Consider the following 22,479-nt stretch of genomic DNA (forward strand, 5'->3'; position numbering starts at 1 on the left):
AGCCTCGGCATGAGATTGTAAAGGAATGCTGTGTTAACGCACTCCTGCTGGTGATTTAGAGGTCAAACGAAGCTTCGAGCTGATCAGCGTTTTTCTAACTCAAAAGAATGGAGCCTCATCCCAATGACCTATCATGACACATGTCATGAATTTAGGAGTCAATGAGCTTAACAAATATTCCAAATTCAGCCTCTCTCTCTCTTTTTCTCTCCTTCAGCCCACAGCCGCCGGGCCCATTGTAGCAATTAGTATAATGAATGTGGTTTCACTGGTAGGTAATAACACATTGCATGGCAAAGCCGCTCTCCCCACATTCAGCCGCTTAGCTATGAATGCTTGGTTTCATTACAGTACCCCAAAAAAAAAAAAAAAAAATCACACTCCCACTTGGTTTTCCTCTCTCTTTTGCCTTCTAAACTCCTACACCCCTCCTTTCCGCTCCGTTCAAATCTAAACAAAAGACACATCTGGTCTGTCTCCTGCCCCCCCCCACCTTCTCCCCCTTCCCTTCTCCACTCTCGCCTGCTCGCTCTTTAAACTCTTTCCTTGTTTCAAGTCCTTTTTGACTGGTTCTATCAGCATAACAGGAGCACTTTGTCGATGGGAAGAAGTTGGTTGAAGCCGGTTTGCCCGAGGGTCAACCCCTCCATTGGAGTCCGACTCAACCTCATGTATACAAACTGCTCAGTGACTGCTTCCAAAAGCATTTGTTGATCCAACACTGGTGGATGACAGATTTCAGTGTGGCAAAGCTTCAGCACGCAACTCCAGAAGTCTAAATTCTAGAGGAATAAGGAATGTCGCAGCTAGTATTGATTCCTCATCCGCTGTGCCTAGCAAGACCCCTGAGGGAGTCTCCGGTCGCTCCAGCAGACCCTGACACCATCACATTTGCAAATAGAACTGCAGGTTTGAAAAAGGAAGGCAGGTTATTTCCATCATATTTAAAATTAAGATCACACTTTTGAGTCCCGGGTTCTTTTCTTTGAGGTCAACCGGATCACCGTATCCCCCCCAAAAACACATCACAGGTTCGACGGCTTCACATCTGGACCCAAGGTGCTATTCCTAAACCACAATGGCTTTTTTTTTTTTTGTTAAACTTTGCCTCGTCCCAATCTTTGTCATTATTTCCCCCACCATAGAGCAGTTTTTTCTCTCGCTCTCCTCCAACCTTGCACCTCCCCCCTAAAATTTGATACAGAAAAACATTCCTGGTGTTCCACACGGTTCCAGTGAAACCTGGTGCTTATTTTCAGTGCCCTAAATTGATAGCAAATGTGAGGAGAGATCTCTCCTTTCGTTCGCTCGCCACAGTTCTCCGCCTCCTCCATTTTTGGCAATAACACTGAGGATACGTGGAACATTTGCATGACCATATTGAACTCGAAAGTTTGATGTTTTTAAAGGTGTTCTACTTCTTTTTTTTTATTATTATCTAACTGCATGTGTTTTTCTACAATTTCTGGGGGTGAAAAAAAAAAATTGACAGCCTTGAGACTGAGTCATGGACTTCTTGTTTTTCAATAAGGCCCCCCCCACTGTACAATGGAGGCCAAACCTGGTCAGCTTCAGCTGTCTTTACCCATAATTCAACAATCCCACTGTGTTTGTTTTCTCTTTTGCCCTCACATCCCCCCCTTTTTTTTTTCTCTCTTCTGCAGCTCGGAGGTGAAACCCAAACTGCTCCCTTCATTTTGTGTGGCTTTGGCGCCCTGCTGGACCCACATGCTTTCCATTGTTATGGACTCGTGCCAAGGAGAGAAAGCGAGCCTGATAAATTGCCATTGGGTCGGTAAGCCCGATAATAGCTTAATTATATACAAAATGAGCCCCGAGACGTAAAGTAAAAGAAAATATAAAACAATGCTATTTGTCATCTCGTCGAGCGACTCATGGCAAAAAAAGCTCGGCATAAATCAGTTGCATGACTAAGACAATCTTGAGGTCACTCAACCTCACAAGCAGCAGCTCCTCATATACTGCAATCACTTTTTTGAAGAATTATTACTGAATTATGAAAAGTTGCCAGACATGATTCATCAAACGTCATGATTTATTCCTACATTTAATATAAATGCTATGCTTGCCTTTTACCCATTGTTAGCCTTTTTTTTTTTATCCTGTGAAATTTGTTAATCTGGCCTTTAGAGGCTAAAAGTAAAAATCAATTTAGCTTCTATTGGATAGTGGTGGTGTAGTTGGTGGTTACTGAGCTCTGCACAGATGGAGAGCCAGGCCTGCATGTTTGTACTGGCCATTTTTCAGCATTCCACATGTCCTTGTGATTTTTGTTCTCTGACCTCAAGAGACCCTCCACGCTACTGTAAGTTATACTCACACCAGGAGAACAGATGGAATGAGAGAGAACACTGCAGTCTTTAGGTCTCTAAATGCATGTATTGAAAAAAAGAAGAAGAGAAAAGACGCGCTGCAGCTGGAACATCGTAAACATCGGTCAGTCTGATATACGAGGTAATAGAATAATCCTTTGAAAGTATACTAAGGACAGTGGAACTTCCAAAATTGATAATAAATCCAATCTGGGTTAATTGTTTTAATTTTTAACATGAGGATCAAATATAATTCCAAATTGCGTTAGTGAGATTCTAAAAGTTGTCTGCGAGTGAATGAATCAGAAGTCAAATAATAATCTTTGACCTTGAGGATGCCGTTGTAGGATTTCCAAGAAAAATATGCTTGCACACTAAAAGATAGTAGTTATGAAATCAATAGGAAATTCCTGGTCCAACAAAAATCTTTAACTCTGCATTGATAAATTGGAGGACCTTCCAATCTAGAACAGTCAAACTAGTGCGGAAAAAAAAAAAAAAGAGTTCATTGATTGTTAGGGCAAAGTGTGTCACTCGATGGTGAAATAACCATGTCAGTGCCACCGTGCCCTTCTGCGTCACATTTGTCAACTTTATTGAGCCCTGCGCCGCAAGATAACAGAAAGCAAAGCAATGAAGATTTCATGTGTGCAGTAAGTTGAAAAATATAGACGGAATCTGGCACATGTGCTTGAGTGCTTGCATAAGATTAGGAAGAGATGGAGGGTTGATTTAGGTAAGAATAAGAAATGAGCACAGCCTTGGGCCTGATGGAAACCGGATTTACCTGTCGCCGCCTGGAGTTGACTCTAAAAGTGCTAAAGTCGAGCTCCTAAATGATCAAACGAGGCAGGAATTACAACCAATTTCATATTATGAGGTTGTAACACTCAATGGGTCCAGACAGGGTCCAGATGGAGAAGACTAAAAAAAAGGAGGGAAGAAGGAACCATTGTTGTCAGAGAGTGAAAGTCGTCGTGAAACGACGCTTTGCCACCCAGCGACCACATCAAGGCTTCTTTTTAATAACAGGCTTACAGAGCACATGCCGATCTAAATGGTGGCGGGTGTGAGCGTTTGCGTTGTTCTGTCAAAGCATTAATTGGCTGAGTTAACCATAGACTCAATATTTATTTTCATAGACTACAAAAGTTTTCATATATGAAAGCAACAAATGCTTTAGCTATTGATTTTTTTTTTTAGATCATTATGTATATTTATATAAATGTTATGTAATATATATATATATATATATATATATTATATATTTTTTTATATTTATTTCTTTTTTTCTGCGGGATAAAAAAAAAAATCTATTCACAATCAGGCCATAAATTACGAGGTATATCACTTGCACTCCATAAAGCCGTTTACCGGTGACTTAAATACTGACATGGAGACATTGAAAACAATTAAAAGTAGCATACAACTGCATCAAAAATTTGCAAGCCAAAATTAGCCGACCAAACCTGCCATACAAGCTCGACCAAACAACACTAACAAATGAGACACTTTTTGATTAAGACTGTAAAGAGAGAAACAGTAGCTCTCAGAGTAAACCATCTTTAGATGACTCAGATAATCGTGGTTGGTAACAGAAGGATTTCCCTTCCCAATTGCCAGGATTGTGTAGTTTGAATCTTTCACTCGATCAGAAGATGGAGGGAAATTTTCAAAGCACGTATCCAAAACAGAAACCTCGGCTTTGTAGTAATCACATTAGCAAGTTTGTTTAGGTCTTGCTGGAGGAAAACCACTTAAGTCCAAGACAGAGAGGGAAAGGGACTCCATTGCCGATGCCTTTGCTGTGAATACGATCTTGTTTGGATTTGCTTTACAGTCAGAGCCAAACAGAGACTAAAGACAGAAACAAAAACTGAAGTCTGGAGAAAACATTTTTTGGGGGGGGACTATCTTAGCGCTCGTTGAGCCAAAACCACTGATAAAAATCTTCCAGCACAATGAGAGCTCGCTTGCTATCGTTCATGGTGATCTCGAGTCATTTTTCTTCTCCGAGAGGAGCGTGTATCCCGTTTCTACCAACATACACATGTTGCTATGACGTATAGTGCTTATGATCTCAGATTAAAGTTGTCTTGGAGTAGTTTCGCTGAAGACATATCAGTTCCTATGCCGCATCAACGATAGCCTACTAAGACTTGACAGGTGGCGTTAAAAAATGGCCTTTTTGATTTGATTGTCGTTTGCCCCAGAAGATATACAAGTGATTGCCACAATTACTATTTTCATTATTATTAAAAATTGTTTTGCACCAGTCGAACCTTATTGGATGTCTTGGATGCTAGTCGAACTAGTGATAGAATCAAATGTCACTGCTTCCATGGAAGCAGTTTCCATCAATCTGCTTCCATGGAACCATCTTTTTTCTTTTCTGAAACCAACATGCGTTTCAGATGCATCGGAAAGCCCCTATCTTTTCTTTTCCTCCACCTTCATCGGCTTACAGGGAAATTGTTTCCCTTACTTTTAATGGCATACTCGAGGTCAGTGCGTCTTGCTAAACAAACACTAAGCGAGCTACCTTCACTCCCCTCTTCAGTCGCAATGTTAGGCATGCATCAATGTGCGTTTGATTTAAATGTTTCTCGGAGGAGAGCCTTGGGTGAATAGAAGAAGAGAAGCTCAAGTAGAGACGCTTACGATAAACCAATCAGATGGTCGCACTTAAACGGAAAATAGCATCATCAAACGATGTCGGTACTAATGAAGGAGCGCCAAAAAGGTACGACAGCGAATAGACTTTATAGAAGAGATAATTCCTAAAAAGGATTTTCATTATATAAAAATCAATGTTTCCAATTCTAATGAAGACCTAATTTACACTTCATTCACGACCTGCGAGGCTCCAGATGGTTTAAACGAGTGCACGTCGATGTTTGCTTGCATTTTCTTTTTCATGTATACACACACGGCATCAGGTGCAAAATGGGTTCAGGTGTCGGGTGAGGGAGGGAGGGAGGGAGGGAGGGGCGGTCCAGAGAGAACCATCACACGCTCTAATGCAAAGTGTTTGTTGTTGCTCGGCCAGCTTCTATGAGTTTATGCATGGCGACGCGCGCTGCACACTCTTCCACATGCGCGTCACCCCAAAAAAACATACTTCACACGCCGGACTCCGGCGGACTTACAGAGAGCCACTCGGGAGTTTGGCTTAATCTTTTAAGAGGAAAAGCAGATTGCGGTAAAGAAATGAAAGCAGAGGGGATGCGAGAGCATGCCTATGAATGCTAATTCAACTACAACTCACATGCAATGGCGAGATTAATACGTCAGTTGAGTATTTAATGTGTGGTGTTAAAGCTCTGACCTCGGCTCTTAATGCAGAATCTGTTTTGGGACTTAAAAGGGAGTAACTGGGAAATTATGATCATTCTTAATGCGACATCATGGGAGAGGCTTTGTAATACTTTCTTAATGAGCAAACGCTATGTTGAGTTATTCATCCATTTTCTTCAAAATAAAAATATGAGATAATAATAATAAAATATTTGATTTAAAAAAAAATCGGATTTGAAAATTGGGTGCCCGCTTGCATACCTGGACCAATTTACTAACTTTGCTCTTGTGCCCAAATTTTAACCTATAAAAATGCACCTCACATCCCATTAACAATTTGATACTGTATAATTTACCCAATTATAAAATTTGAAAAATAACAAACAAATTTGTTTCAGAGGTTGGCTGATTTTGTTATTATCTGCCATGCCAGGAAAGTAATAACAAACTATTATACTGCCTTGGCCAAGTCCAACTTGTTTGTCTGCGCGATGATGCAATTTCCAACAAACTAAGGCCTTCTACTATTGCCTGGCTGAAAATTGAACAAAACAATAACTCCATGCTTTACTTTGGCCTTAGCAAAGTTATGCAACCTCTTCGAGTTCCCATTCTTTTAATCTCTTTGGGCTCTACCAGTCTGCCTTTTTATGATTCATAACCAGAGGTTTTCTTTTTGGGGGTGGTCTGGCCCATTAATGTGCCTATCTCAATGAATCTTTGGCAAGACTTCTGTAGATTGTGTAAAAATACCATCATTGACAGATGATATACTTGATGAACACACCGTAAATCATAGTTCAAGAATTTTTAGACAAATATGGCTCATTTTCTCATCTTACAGAGAGAAGTGAGTGAATTTGTCAGGTTTTTTTTTTTTTGATCACGAGCCGAGAGCTGCTGCCTGGATTTAATTGCTGTCAGAGAAATACATAAGATGCAAAAATATGGGACAAATGAGTCACCTATCATGAATGGAAAATTATTGATTTACTGCACAAAGCAAGCATCAAAAAAGTGTGACAGTATTACTCCAAAGAAACTTCAAATACCCGAGAACTTTCTCAGAGTTTAAATCCTTGTGACACATTTGCTGCTCAGCTGCTCAGAAATGCGGCGCTTTTATTTCTCACGCCATTAATTTCAACATTCACACTGACAAACAGAAGTTTCAACCATTCGCGCCTGGTTTCCGCCCACCGCCGACTCTTAGCATATCATCGGGACTCATTTAAATGCATCGCAAAAAAAAAAAAAGAAAATCAGTAGGCAAGTCTGATTCGAACTTTTACAAGGGCAGCGCTTTGTGAACAGATAACTCCAACGAGGACTTTTATATATGGAGTGTACTTTACAGTCTGAGGCTTTATTCCATACTGTGATTCACACTGGGAAGAGAAACCCCCCCCCCCCCCATGCGACCCCATATATTCACTCTGTTATTTCAGCAAACAAAAGCTGGGCTCTCGAGGCCATGGGTGGATCCATGAAAAGAAGAAAGGAGTCCTGCTCCTGGTCCAGCTGAATGGGGCCCTTTCACACTTTGAGAGGCCTGTTTACTCTCCCCCCCCCCCCCCACCCCCTAATGATGGCTCTAATTTTCTGATCATTATTGAGTAATTCCGTTTCCCCCCAAACTCAGCGTTTAGCATTTTGCTCATCACTCACGGGCACCCACGTATCGAAAGTCTCTGGCCCCTGCTACAATAATAATGCACATTCCTCACTTTCTGGAAGTCCATCAGGCACCTGTTCTTTGTATTAGAGCATGTGTGAGAAAAAATAAATAAATAAATATATATATATATATATATATATATATATATAGAAAAATTCATAATTTAATAAATTTACACACAATCACGCAGAGAGCGAGAGAGAGAGAGAGAGAGAGAGAGAGAGAGAGAGAGAGAGAGAGAGAGAGAGAGAGAGAGAGAATCAATTTGGGATTTTCTTCTCTCTGAGTAGAGACAATCAATGCTCGCACCTCCATTTTGTTTTGGACCTGACTAAATGTAGTAGGACCATTGCTGGGGCAAAAAAAAAAAAAAAAAAGGCAAAGGAAAGTAGAAAATCTGCTTTATTTTCTTTTAAAATTATCCCCCCTCACACAAAAACTGAATAAAAGATTTGTCTAAAATTTCTTGTAAGCCATAAGTGTGAAACATCCATAGGAGAAATGGGAAAAGGGCGCGAGGGATGCACAGAGTTGAGCAACGTAAACAAAGCAATGGCAGGCCCAAGTGATGAAATGAGAGCGGAAATAAGCAAGAGCGACAGAGAGAAAGCGGGAGAAAGGATCAGAAGGAGAGAAGTTGGCAGAGGCTGTGTGTCGGTTTGAAAAGCTGGCATCTTCTAAACCAAGCAGCGGCTCGGGGTGCCAAATGCTGCCAAGCGGCGCCACTAGCCTGAATATCTGCCCTCCCTCTCCCTTTGTTTTCAGCGTGGCATTCTGCATTAGCTTTATAGCAAGCTTTTCTTATTACCTTTATATCCACGCTCCGCATCGTCCTAAATCCGATGACGGACATTTATTACCGTTAAGATGGAAGAAATGAACGAGAAATATTGATGATGACTGTTTTACTTGAATTGATTACATTTGGTCTGTATATTATTAAATTGTTGTTTTCCCGGATTTTCAAAATTTGAAAAAAATAATATAAAATAAAACAAAAATCTGCACTATTTAATGTTACGGGGCCATTTTCTGGATGCTGAGCGCCATTCCAAAAACACCGACCGGGCTGTCTCGTCACGCTCTGCTCCACCGGACCGAGAGAACAAGGAGTGAGGGAGCCTGATTAGAAAAGAACGGCTGGGAAAAGGCAAAGACATTTGCTTTCTACTCATGGACTCTTCTTCCCTCTCGGCCTGTTTGCTGACCCTGGGATCAGAAAGCGGACGAGCCGAGCTGCCCCTCATGCTCGGTATGTTTTTAGCGGACAGATTTCAGGCCTGGCGTTTGGACAGAGAAGGCGCAGACTAGTCATGCAAATTCCCACGCGGAGACAACAAAGCAAACAATTTGCTACTATTTTGTTATTTAAAAATCCTTTATAGTCAAATAAATACACCAGTATGAATGAACACAGTTATCTTATTTTACTGAGCGTGTTAACCATTTATGTAATAAATAAATTGCGATTAAACACATTTGGTAATTGAGTAAAAAAAAAAAAGAAAACACTGCAGATTGGCGCTCAACAGCATAAGATGAGCATAGCATTTATTCATTAACCTTAATTATACAAACAATTAGAAACTACTGTACAGTGAAATTAGGAAATAAAGGTAATCCAATAATCACTTTCTGCTACAGCGGGTTTTTCTATTTGTAAAACAAAAAACTTGACCTTTGTTTCTAAATTTAATTTCATTTAATCATACACACTGCATTATGTGTATCGGGTTTTCTTTTATTCACTAAACTGGATAATTACAGTGCATGTGAAGCGACTTGGGCTTCCAGCAGTGTGTCGACTTGCTCGGCAGTCACAGCGACAGAATATTGCAAAGGAATGTCGCGTGTATAAAAAAAAAAAAAAAAAAAAAAAAAAAAAGCAGGTCACCAGATCGGACCGTGCATACATACATGCCGTTTTTTCCCGAAGATTTATTCCGAGGATTTATAATCCGTTTACCATCGCTTCCTTTTACTCTGCGCACGGCAACACAGTCAGACAGACACACACACTTCTCTGAAAAGAAGCCAAGTTTTGGGGGGCCCTATGCAACGTTGCTTCAGTGTCGCCATCACTCTCCCGCCACGGAGAAGCTCGGCCTCCATTGGTCAACGCGAGAAGAAAACGTGTCTGACCAGCAGTGTTTTTGAATGCGGGTTCCGTCGGCGCCAATACGCCTCGTGGCTCCGTGTGCACCCCGGTCACGGACCCGAGCCAGAATATTGTCCACATAAAACACGCGCGTTGCTTTTGGGGAATGTCAAGGTATTTTGATCAGAAGTAATGAAAGTCATACGAGACAGCTCGGGCTCGAAACATGACTCATGCTGGAACTCTTTGGATGAGTAAGAATGACAAATACGGAACACTTTGCTCGGAGAACATGACCTGATCTGAGCTTCTGGGCCAAAGCGGAGCCCGAACGGTGAGCCAAACGTTCTTTTCCATAAACGTGTTCAAAGACAAAACTCTCGCCGCATGTTCTCTACTTCACACATATTGCGGAATTATTCTTTTTTTTATTTATAGTCTTCAGATGCCAAATAAGTGAGGAAAATAAATCATTAGCGCCTGACCATGTATGTATTCATCATAAAGGGGGGGGGGACTCTTTGCTAGTGTAAGGTTGCAGCTGTTTTGAGCTGCTGGAGCTATTTTAATGCGTCCAGTCACGCAGAGTGTAAAATCCTCGCTCGGAGGGCGTGATTCTTGAAATTTTGGAAAAACAAGCAGAGAAGCGACCACAGACCGAGGGGTTAAACCGAGGGAGGATCTGCTGTCCTGTCAATCATAGCACTTGAAAGCAGAGCCTCCCCTGCAGCTGGCGACTGTGACATCAGCGGGACAAGAGTGCTGAAACACTTTCAGCACGAGCTGGCCGGGGAAGGGGGGGGGGGAGATGAATGCGATCCAATCATCAGGCCTGGCAACTGATAGCTTCCGTAAAGACGCCGACACGCTGGAATCAGGGGCTAAGAATAAAAAGTGTCAAATCGCCGCATCAAAGTTAAAGACTCTCTTTATCTTCTGTTAATTAGAATTAATAAAAAACAAAACACTTTCTGTTCTTATTGCTAGTGCCAGAGGAAGCCTGCAAAATTGTTCTTGGAATTAATAATCGATAGAAAAGCTATTGATCCAACAATGCTTCCGTATTTCTTAAATACGATTCAGAGCCAGCGCATGCGAGCAAGCAAACGGCTTGTGACTGACTGGGCTGGCGGATTCTGGCACTGGGTAAATAAAGGCTTTACTCGAAGGGGCACCAGGCTGCGCTGGGAGCTAATCTGAGCCGCGGTTGGCCACGGCGCATTGTGGAACAGGAAGAGGCGCTCACGGAGGCCCGGCAAACTCAAGCAGTGTTACACACTGGGCTGAAAAGAGCCTGGCATGGGTTCTCTGTCACAGAGGAAGGCTGCACCTCCCTGCCAAGTAGAAGAATTAAGGCCCGGTAACTGTAGGCCAGTCTCGGGTAAATGAAACTGGGATCGTAATAAAAGTGTCAAATTTGCACAAATTCAGTGCACATTTGAAATATGTGCAAAACCAACAATGCACATGGACTGTTTTGTATTATTTTGGATTGATTGCATTTATTTGAACAAATAGCATTTAAATATGAAAATAGTCTTATTTCATTCATATCAACCTTGGTCATTTTGACTCGGTTCGAGATGCACGTTAAGTAAAAATGATCATTTCTCGAAATGGAATTTTCACGAGACAGATGTTGCTTTTCATTTTTGCATTTGGCAGATGCGACAAATAAACAAATACATGGTCAATATTGTTACTTTCGGCAAATGGCATTTATCTGTTTGGATGGCAATGCTATAGTTAATTAATTTTCTCAAAGTAATACCATATTTTTTTCCCCATTCTTTCACAGTGAAGTCTGTTTTGAGGAGCGCAAGTCGAGGTGTGTGTGAACGGGTGAAAATGTGTGCATGAGCGCGTGCTGGCTGTAGGAGGGAAAGAAAAAAAAAAAAGAGAGAAGCTGAGCTGGATCCATTCAGGCTGAGGATACAGACAGGCGGACTCTCCCTGTCTCCTAAACTACCTGGGATCAGGCCAGCTGTCACTGCGTTCTCTCTTCCGCCACACACACACACACACACACACATAAATAGGAAAAAAAGAAAGCCATGCACATCACACTGCTACTGATACACACCAATCTCGTCAAAACATTCGCATGGATTATAGACACATGAATTCACGCATACACATGCGTGCACACGCAGATAAACAGGTCTGCAGATGCTTATGTTTACACACGCCGCGCACGTTTGGATTCAGACAAAATTTGCGCGCAAATACTCCAACAAATGTACCCATGCCAACACGTCCCTAGGTAAACACGCCTTTTAATCCCGACTGTTAAATTGACAGAATCTCTTAAAACCAGAAATACAGATCAATCTCAAAGACATGTTTAAGATGATGCCGCGCAGATTGTTTTGGTGTGACGACGCGGACTGAAAATAATTTGCATACCTGGCGTGTGGACGAAGTAGGCCAGGTAGAGGTCCAGCTCTTTGACCGTCACTCCGATGTGGTGCGGCTGGACACACAGGCCGTGGTTGGAGCACTGGGGCGACTTGACCAGTCGCTCGCCGTCCGTGCTCTCCAACGGGCTGCCCTTGAACAGGATGACCATCACCAGGTCCAGCCTCCACACCTTGTCGGCCTGACGGAGGCAGTCGATGCGGCGGATCTTTCCTTTCTGGTCGGGATTGGACAGAACGCAGCAGGGAGGCTTCTTCCCCGTGATGGTGAGCACAAAGTCCTCACGGAACTCGGGCCGGATGTCCTTGCGGAGCTTGGCGAGCAGGCGCGAGGCCCACTTCTGCTTGATTTCGGGCTTTTCTCCCAGCAGCTCGTCCTTCACCGCGCGCTCTTCATCCTTGGTCATCCTCTTTTCATGCTTCTTGAAGTACTTGCGCTTACGGGCCTGCAGGTTGAACCAGGTGTACGAGAAGGCACGGACATGGGGGAGGAGGGCCTCAATGAAGGGATGAAATTCATCCTGGGGAAAGACAGGGGAGAAGATATTTGTTTTTTCGTTGAGAACAAAAGGAACACGTATGCAATTCAAATCGAGAAACATGCATTTAACTGAAATGACCAACAACACATTGTCAAAATCACAGAACAGTATTAAAATAAATTCAAAAAAATAATCATTTAAAATTGGGGGAAAAAAAATCTTTTGGCTCCTTTTACACAACTAAATAAAAAATAATAATCATCCAAATAGAAAATGAGTCACTTCAAAATCTGGGAAATTTCAGCCGGTGCACACTTTCTGCAGGAAAAGAGAAATGATTCTACTGAACCATAATACCTTCACTACATATCTCTGGGCAACAAAGCCCAGATCTCGCCATAGCGTTCCCGTGCCAGCGTTGCCACACACCGGTCGCTCACCATCGCCAAGTTTTGCCGCCACAAGACCACTGTTGAAATGTGCTGCTAAAAGATCGGCCATACCATTTCCTGTCTGTGCTATCATGCAAAGGAGCTCCGAGCAGTCTCACATTTCCACAACAAACTGAAAGCAAACACAAATTGTCACAGAACACCACACTGCAAGAAGAAGACAGACGGCCTGGTAGTTACCATTTTGCACTCTCATCATAAATTTGGCACAGCGTTTAAAGTGAAAAAAAAAAAAAATCTCCTGCAACAGTTTTTTTTTTTTTTTTTTCCTCACACGCTCCCCAATGTAAAGCAAGTGCTGGTTTGGCAAAGAATGGAGAATTAAAGGCGAGAAAGAAAAAAAATAGAGGGAATGTCAAAAATAATGAGCAGAATAAGCCGCAGTGGCTCCGATTTTTGAAAGAAAAATTCAAGCGGGAAAAAGTTCAGGTTTCACTGCAATAAGAACTTGGCCAGGAGGTCATTTGGCAAAAGTCGAAAAAAACGACTGTCCAATAAAAATGGAATGATTAAAAGTATTGCACTGTGGGATAGCAAAAAAAAAAAAAAAAACAACAGAGATGATGCACTTAAAAAATTCAACAATCCGTTGTGCATCCCCCCCGAAAAAAAAAAAAAACTTGGAAAAAAAATCCTTGGCAAGGAGTAAATTGGTAGTGGTGTCTGTTCTGATCCCTGGGCCCGGTGCAAGACACACACACACATACATACATACACACAGAGGCAAGGGGGGAGAGCACAGCCCAGAATGGAGGGAGGGGGGGGGAAGAAAAAAGAGAGTCGAATCAATGTTGGACGAGCGCATACGACCGCTGGCAAAGCCGAGTGCCGCTTCTTTTTTCCCCTTTTCTCTCCAACACTCTCTCTCTTTCTCTTTCTGTTTTCCCGCTCGCTGTCTCTCGTCCTCGCCGCCGCGCTCTTTCCCCAACCATTGCTTGAGCCTTTGCCAGCACGAGTAAGGCCCACCTATTTGGCAACGCCACGCCTGTAGCTCAGCCAATGCGTTAGCTTCAAGAGCTGAAAGGGAGGGAAGAGAGAGACAGAGGGAGAGGTGCATGGTGGTGGGAGGGAGGGAGGGTGGCAATGAGATGGAGAAAGCAGGGGGGGGGGGGGGGGGGTGAGAGGAGGGGAGCCAGAGTGTGCAGCCTTGTCCAACGTCGTGCAATTTGCCAAATCGACAAGTTCCACTCTGACACAGAGACAAAGTTCAGGGGAGTAAGTCTTCCCTTACACCAATCTCCCCCCGCAGCCCTCAGCCTGCCTCCATCTTTAGTATGGCTGCCATCTCCCCCCGCCCCCCCCCTCTCTCGCCTTCTACCAGGCGCCCTGCTTGCATAATGCCACCTTGGCAGAGGATGGCACAGACACGGACACACAGCTTCAGAATCCCTCCAGACCAGCACCACCCGCAGCTGCTCGTGGGTTTACCACAGCAAACAAAGAAGGGGGGGGGGGGGGGGGGGGGGAACACACCCGAGCCAGCCCAAGCTCTGACTGTGCACACATCAAGCCACATACGCACCAATGGCCAAATGATTTTGAGGCACCGATACAGTCGGGGGGGGTCCTAAAATGCAGATACGGTTACAGATTTTTCGGAGAAAGGCAACAAGGGAAGGTGGGGGGGGAGAAAAAAATAAAATTGCCTCGGCTGTTTCCACACAAGATAAATGCTCAGCAGAGTGTGATGTGCCACCTATGAATCCGAAAATTACACACATCCTCCTAAAATCCCATGACAATTTTGGGGAAACCAGTTTGCCAACGGCGCCGGCTGCCGTCTTGCCTCATCGCCAGGCAAGTCGCTCAGGGTTGCGACTAGTCTGAAGGTATAAACTGGTTCAATCCATATCATAGATGAGAATACAAACAAAAACATTCAAGTCTGTCCGGTCCACTGCAAAAAAAAAAAGAAAAGGTCAACAGACTGCTGGAACCAATAATTATAAACTACATTTGATGTTACAAATGGTTTCCTGCTAATGTCAAAATGTCGAAAACCGCTGTGATTCATTTATATTAGACTCTGCTGACTCTTACAAAAGTCCCCAAAAAAAACATTGAGGTCACATGCTGCGGTTTGCGTCCAGCTTGAAATTTTCATTGAAACAGTCGAAATGCGGATTGAAGCAAACGCAGGAACTTATAGACACACATAATTGTTGCCATTCCAATAGTCAAGAGCTTCATTTGAGTGCCACAAATGCTGAGTGACACTCACTCCTCACACCTCCACATTCATCTTCACTTTGCTTCAGTCTGACTGATGCCAAATGAGATAAAGCAACAATAGACGCCAATAAATAAAAAGGGATTCACAAGTCTCATTGTGAGATATGTGTGGCGCCAAGGCGGCTTGGTAGACAAATTCATTTTTTTTTCCCTTGCCAGAAGAAAAACCCGGAACCTCTACGACATGAGATAAACTGGCACTTGAATACGATTCCCGTGTCCGCCTTTCAAACTAAATGACGGCTTTCTGCCAAAATGCAAATACGCCACCATTCAAATGTCAGAAAAATTTGACTTCAAGAGGGGCTGTAGTCATTCTCCTTAGTCATACTACTTGCCTGAAAACATCACGTAAGTGCAAACTGCCAAACCTTGTGGGAGTAAAATGACAAAGTGGGTGAGCGCTAGATCAGCGTGTCTACTTTGGGTTGATCCGCTCAATAGGGTCCTGGAGCTCATAGAAATAACACATGGAAGGTGACTTTAGGTTAATCCCCTCTACCTGGGAATTAAATTAGGCCAAACGGCATTTCAGATTTCATTTGGATTTAGCATCACTTCCAAACAGTGATTTTCCACAATGATTTGATTTTTTTGAAAGCCTAAAAATAACACAACTGTTTAATTTCATCTCAAACATAATCAATTGACTTCAGGGTTTGCGTCACCCTCTCTTTAAATCAATTATTGAGATAAATTCATTGTTTGACAGAAAGAAATAACCCTCCAAATTTTTTTTTTACCCATTTCTGCTAACGGGAACATAATGCACACAATTTATATTTGTAATATACATAATTGATTATCTGCTAGAAAAACATCAAAAGCAGACTTCACGATTTTGTAAGCGACCTCATTGGTGCCACTACATAAAAGCGCTCGACAGTCAGCGCAACGCAACACACACACTCACACACACATGCAGATACGCACCTTATGCGTGTGTCATGAAAATGATTCGCGTGTTCATCTGCTACGTTTCGGTTGTCACAGTGAAAGCTTGCACACCGCATAATAGCCAGAAGTCCGCATTTGTATAAAAAAAAAAAAAAAAAAAACACCACTGCGCTTCTGAAATATGATTGCTGCGGTGTATATTGCATGAAAAATAAATATCTATTTTTTTACTTATTCGATATTTGTTGGATTCAAAGCGTTCGCGATGATAGCTGATTTTTTTTTTTTTAAAAGCGCGAGGCGATTTCTTTTCTTTCTTTTTTTTATTCTCTGCACGTCTGACCGAGGAACGGGTGCCAATTTGGGATTAACTCTTTCAGTGTGGAGCGGAAAAGTCAAACTGCGCTTGTCGCCTTCGCTTTGAATTAAATAGGATATGGTCACAAATAGTTTGTAATTCTTTCAAATGATCATGTCTTTTTTGAAATATAAAATATGAATGTGTCATGATTTGAGGTAATTTCCCAGTCATTTTTACATGAAAGCATCCTGCAGAAATAAATGATTCACTTTATTTCCAATATGATATGTAAAAAGCTAATATGACACGCAAAATATCAAAATTAGTTTGCATGCATTTATTAAATGAAAGGGTGTTTCTATTCATTAAAAAACCAACCTCAATTTTATTTTATTTTTTCACAAATATTGTCTAAATTAATGCATTCTTTTTTGGGTTTGCTTCAGTAAATAAAAGCATTTTTTTATTTTCTTAAGAATTTCTACCTATGTTCTCCATCATCCCTTGGTTATCATATTCGCTCAAATCAAAAACAAAGTTTCGCCGGTCCACAATGCCTCACTTGAGGCCTCTCCACCCTTTTTTGTCTCTTCCTGTGTCATTTGACCTCGTTGAGGTGGCGCTGCATCTCATTAGACCAATTAAAACACAGGCTGCACGGTCCTTCATTAGTGCAGCTCGGTGCTGGTGGGACTCTGTTGTCCCCTCCTGTCCCTGACCCCACACAGAGCATGACCACATCTCCGTGACCTGAGCTAACTGAGAGCGAGTACAATATAGCTAGCAGGTGTGTGTATACAAAAAAAAAAAAGAAGTTTTTCCAGGGATCCTGCATATTTACAACAAGCTTCACCGCTACTACTACTCTGGTTAGTCATCACATGATTACATTTTAAATTAGGGAGCAAAAAAAAAAAAAAGTAGGCCAGAACAAGCCACACTCTTTGTTGCTGTGGCAAGCAAGTTAGGCATTAACATTCTGAATAGCTTGTACTCATCTGAGTTGAGAAAAGCCGCACCTTGCTATGGTGTGAAAAATCTGCAAGCAATTTGCGGTGTCTACATGCTAACTTTGCCCAGGGTGGTCCACGGTCCAACCGACTGAGGAAGCGGCACGCACGGCACATTCCAGTCCGACAAAGAGGCTCTGATGCATCTGAAATTCCCACTTTGTCCTATTTCCTTCCCCATTAAGTGGAGTGTTAGAATCCTCAGCAGGTTGGCATGAGGCATGCGGCCAAATGAGTACAAATTCAACTTCTGATTAAAAAAAAATAATAATAAATCATTCGAAAATCACCTTTCGACCTTTGCATTTCTATAGCCTCTCAGGACAGTTCATTAGGCACGCCGGATGAAAGCCAACAGTCAAAAAAACAACAACATTGGACTTGGGTCAAAATATCAGAAAGTTGATGATGACGCAATTTATTTCGACAAGACTTTCTCTCATAGGATCGATCCAAAATGAAGGATTACGACCTTGTAATGGCTCTCATTATAGGATCCGGATAATGCACAGGTAAGCTTATTTGATGAAGGTCCATGCCTCCTGATGCTTGCATACGTAATTTGTGAGTCACTTGGCCGACTGAATTGTGAAAGAAAAAAAATGGGAATTCTAATCCTGTCAAAGTGGAGTAGATGCGACAAACTTCAAAAACCAGATTTTAGCCAAATGTGGCCGTCAGTGGGCGTTTATTTTCGACTCTTCTGAAAAGCAGCTGTGTAATCGGTAAACACATTGCGGCTGACCTGCAACAAAGGAAAGGTTCGGAGCCATTTATATTTATTCGGCTGTCTGTTTTAGAACTGTGGTAGGAAGCTCGCTAGCCTTTTGTGGAAAGGCATTGTTACAACATAACCACCCCGTGGATAATTAGAATTTTTCTCTGATTGGAATGGATCCCAATGTTCAAGTACGAACTGGCTTGAAAAGGAAGCTCACTTTACTTTTAAGAAGGCCGATGTCACTCATTGCGTTTCGTAAGTGCAGCGCTAGGCTAAACGATAGCTCCAGCTTCATCCGCAATCGCTCACATTGTGTGGAAAATGCATACTTGAGTCTTTTTAATGAGTAAGATGGCCTTGTCTCCACCTTTACCCACTTGCACCGTGTTTGACTGATTTATGAGCAAGCATTAACATCCTATTAGCACTCCTAAAAGACATTACACCTTCTTTTTCCATCACATTGATGGATACTTAAGGCTTGCTCTTGTTATTGGGCTTTTTCCTCTCTTAAGTAGGGAAAAAGCTTTTCCTTATTTAAGTTTGGACCGTAACTGTGCATTCTGCATTTTCTCACTCCGGCCTTTTACCGTGGCGTGACGATTAGCTTGAAATATTAAACTTAATGGTAAATGACTTATCCCGCTAAAAGCCAAAATCGTTGGCGGAATCCTGCGTTTGTGCCATCCATGAGTCATCAATTCAGTTTTAGGTTAGTTATTGTATAAGTATATGAATATAAAATATTTTGCGGTGTTGAAATGGGTTTGTGGTCAGGTTGAACGATTAATCGAATTCAAAATCGACAATGTCGTAGAATGCAATTTTTTTTTATCACAAAGACTTATTGTTTTACATGTGTGTATTTCTCTTTTACTTACTGACTTCATTTTAGTTCAGACTTTGATATTGTGAAGTTGCTGTAATGAACGATTAAAAAAAAAAGGAAAAAGTGCTTCATAATTATCAATTGTCTCCCCCCCATGCAAATTGCAAACAACAATTGAATATAGTGCAATCAAACGATTGTGGATCCGGCAAAAAAGCCTCGGAAGTTCCCCCCCCAAAAAATGTCTGACCGCAAATGCAGAGACATATGCAAAATCACAGACCAAGCCGAGAGATAGAAAATCTTTTGTGGGAATAAAAGCTGCAGGAAAATAAAGCCCAGTGCTAATGCGGCGTTGAACGCTTTGCAATCAGACAAATAAAGGGACAATCTAGCACACAATCAAACCAGAGATTTAGCCTGCGCTCCTGCCAAAATCCAGGGAGCGACGGAACAAGGGGACGCACTATGGACTACACCCCCACTTTTTCTGTCTGTCTCTCCAGTCCTTCCTCTGTGCCAGTCTGAAAGGCGCCATGCCAACCTCTTCCACCATCGGGCACGCTGCCCTGCCCTGCCCTTTATGCAAATGCCTCCACGTCTACGCACGGCTTCGTGAAATCTTTCAACGCGAGGCAAGTTTAAACCATCGGTTGTTAATTAAACCTGGTTCGCATCTCAGGTGTTGCCTGGATGAAGCCTGTAGGCCCTTTCCTTCAGCGGCTATACAAAACACCAACCAGGGGCAAATATTTAACAGAGGTGTGGTTGCATGTGTCTGTACGAGCCCTGATAAAAGGCCAGAGGGGAGTGGAATGAAAGAAAGAAGCAAACCAAATTGCAATACATTTACTTTGATGAAACTAGCGGTGGCATTTGTTTGGTTTCATTTTGTGACGCAAGGGAACCATGACACCATTTTTTTTTCTATTTTTGGATCATTGAAATGAATATTAGACAATGGAGGATATTATTTTTGCTCTGTGAGGGTTTTTCTGTTGCCTGTGCATCCATTTCACTGACAGAAATGGAAACTTGCTAATGCTATCAGTCCAAAAATTTTTTTGTTTGTCCTTCAGCTGTTTCCATTGTTCAAAATGTGCTTCCCCGAGTTAATTCTACGGCTTACGCTAACAGCGGTGTTCCCATCGTAACTATTTGGTATAACTCGGTATGATTTATATGTTGCAAAAGTAGTCGCGTTGGCATATTAGAAATTTTTACCCGAGACGTGCCAGACAAATTGATTCAGTTTGCAGTTGTTGAAATTTGTTTCTGTTAGCAAGAGATAAGCATTTTTAGGTTTGGCATTTTGCTCACCCAAATTTGAATCAGTGTGAGCTTGAAACCAAGGTATGTAACCAATTCCTGATTTTTGGCTTAGCGTCACACCTCTAATTGCTACCTTACATCCTGACACACCACAAACACTATCCATCAAGTTTGAGATTTTTGCTATTTATTGAATTTTTTTAGATATTGAACACAACTGAAATCTGCAACTGCAAAAATATACACAATACATAATATAAGATTATGATTATATTTATCATTATTTTTCTTTTTTATTAAATCATATTTTTTATTTGATTGTATTTTTTTCAAATTGTTTAAGAGATCATTTCATGTTATTTCTGCTAGCACAATCTTTCATTGGACTCATCCCAATTTTTACAATGTTGGCCAAAAACTTGTGATGACATCAGCACCAGTGACCGCACTGGAACAATCTGACAAAGCTTAAGAGCACATTTAACGTTCATAGCAGTTCAGTCAAAATCCACATTTGTGAAAACGATCAAGTGTGCGCCTGTACATAAAGGCGGGAGAAAATTGAATAAGGTCTTTTTTTTTTTTGCAGAAGGGCCCAGATCAGAGTTCCTAACTATGGGATTTGGTGCTGTTGCCTTTCTCCCCCTGGAGGGAGTAATTAGGTTAGAGAGGACAACTGCCGCATTGTTTTAACAGAGGAGGGATTGTGCGGGCCAAAGTCCCACCAGCAACATACGTCCCTCACAACAAAAATCCCAAACGCTTTCTGCAGAGCTCCGACACACAGGAAGATTTTTTTGCTGCTGGTGATGATTGCAGCAAAAGCTTTGCTACTTGTGTAACCTCATAAAATGTCAAATATAGTCCAAGAGTGTCAAGTATCCATTTGTGTTGTTGCAGTTGCGGGATTCCGTCTCTTTGCAGAACGAAGGTTTCTTTTGTCTAACTTTAAGTCTCTCTCTTTTTTTTTTTTTTCCCCCCACAAACTTGGCAACACAAACCGAATCCAAATTAGTTTAATATAGTTATGATGTCATTTGCATTCCTTCCAATCTCCCGGGAAAATACAATATGCCTATATGGTCTGTTTGAATCATGCTCCGTTTCAAAGCAAAGGAAGAGCACAAACGGCGACATACGTCTGAAATGTGTTTGAAAACGTCATGCGCTCATTGATTGAGAGTAAATCAAAATAATTGTGGGGCGAGAAACAGAAAAATAAGTGGACCCAGTCTAATAAGATTATAAAAAAAAAAAGTGCGCCTTGTTCTTTCCCGCCAAATTCCCTCTCTTTTTTTTCTTAGCTGAAAGAGAGAAATAACACAGCCACTTTTTTTTGGTTCAAGTTTTTCCACTCCATTCTCAAGGCCTTCAGCTCCTCCAAGTATCCCCCCCCCCCCCCCCCCAAAAAAAAATGCACCTTTGAATCGGCGCCCACACATCCCTATTCACTTTCATCGTAAATCTCCAAAGCCTGGCTGCAATATACGGTCAATTTGTGGTCCCCGTGTGACTTGAAACTTTTCCTTCCTTCAAAATGGATTTAGTCAGGTGTGCCCATTGAAAGATGAAAAACAAGAAAAAAAAAAAAAAAAAGGCATGACTGGGTTACAAGTGTGCAGCTGGGACAGACAACACTTTCCAAGCGCTTTTTGCAGGTGCTGGAAGATGATGATGATTGCGCTTATTCCAGATGATGACCATAATAAGACCAATTTAGGATTTTATCTCAAAATGTGGCGGTGGAGGGTTCTGACAGTGGCTTGACTTTATAATTGTTATTTTTTCACCATATTTACATTATTCTGAGAACACCTTCAGAGGAACTGCCAAAGAACCACACAATCCAGTGTGACGTCCCAGCGGATGCAATCTCAATTACATCATGTTTTATAACACTAAGTAAATAAATTGAACTTTCAATCTCAGGAAACTCGACAGTTTTTTTTTTTTCTGCAAGACGCTAACCACGCTATAATACAACACAAATAAAGTTAAAAAAAAAAAATAATACCTCACTCCCCGAAGACACCTGACAAAATGTAAAGCAATAGCACTCCACTGCAAAAGTATTGGAACAGTAAGCTCTTATATTTTGCTGGAATCTGAAAATATTTGGACGAGACAGTTTTGTTTTTCAGGTTGTGTACATCTGCATCTGACACACAACTTAGCATTAGTTGTGGCAAAACAAAAGTGTTTTACTTGAGCAAAAGTATTGGAACACATCCAGACTAAAGTGAAGCTTGCTAACATCTGATCTCTCGTCCTTAGTCACTTTTTGACCCAGATGTTTTCAGTCAACAGCAAAAATGGGGATGGCATAAAACATATCTCACTTTGTATGGTCTGTTTAAGTGATTGATACTCTACAAAATTTCCTACGAAGTAGAAAGAAATCATAAATAATACATTCAAATAGATAACTGTTGGCAGGTTTCTCTGCGCTGAGGTCTCACA

General features: G+C 41.8%; 1 protein-coding gene across 7 annotated transcripts in view; it reads right to left on the reverse strand.

The window, feature by feature from the left end:
- nfixb (nuclear factor I/Xb) overlaps positions 1–22,479 on the reverse strand; it is an 86,283-nt gene that overhangs the window by 45,688 nt on the left and 18,116 nt on the right. For all 7 annotated transcript variants that reach the window (XM_085933155.1, XM_085933151.1, XM_085933153.1 and 4 more), the window contains one exon: positions 11,813–12,344. In XM_085933155.1, the coding sequence (XP_085789281.1) occupies positions 11,813–12,344 (532 nt within the window). The remainder of the gene's footprint in view (positions 1–11,812; positions 12,345–22,479) is intronic.

Source organism: Syngnathus leptorhynchus, chromosome 16, assembly GCF_054491065.1.
Source record: "Syngnathus leptorhynchus isolate UIUO chromosome 16, UIUO_Slep, whole genome shotgun sequence".
Classification (NCBI taxonomy): domain Eukaryota; kingdom Metazoa; phylum Chordata; class Actinopteri; order Syngnathiformes; family Syngnathidae; genus Syngnathus; species Syngnathus leptorhynchus.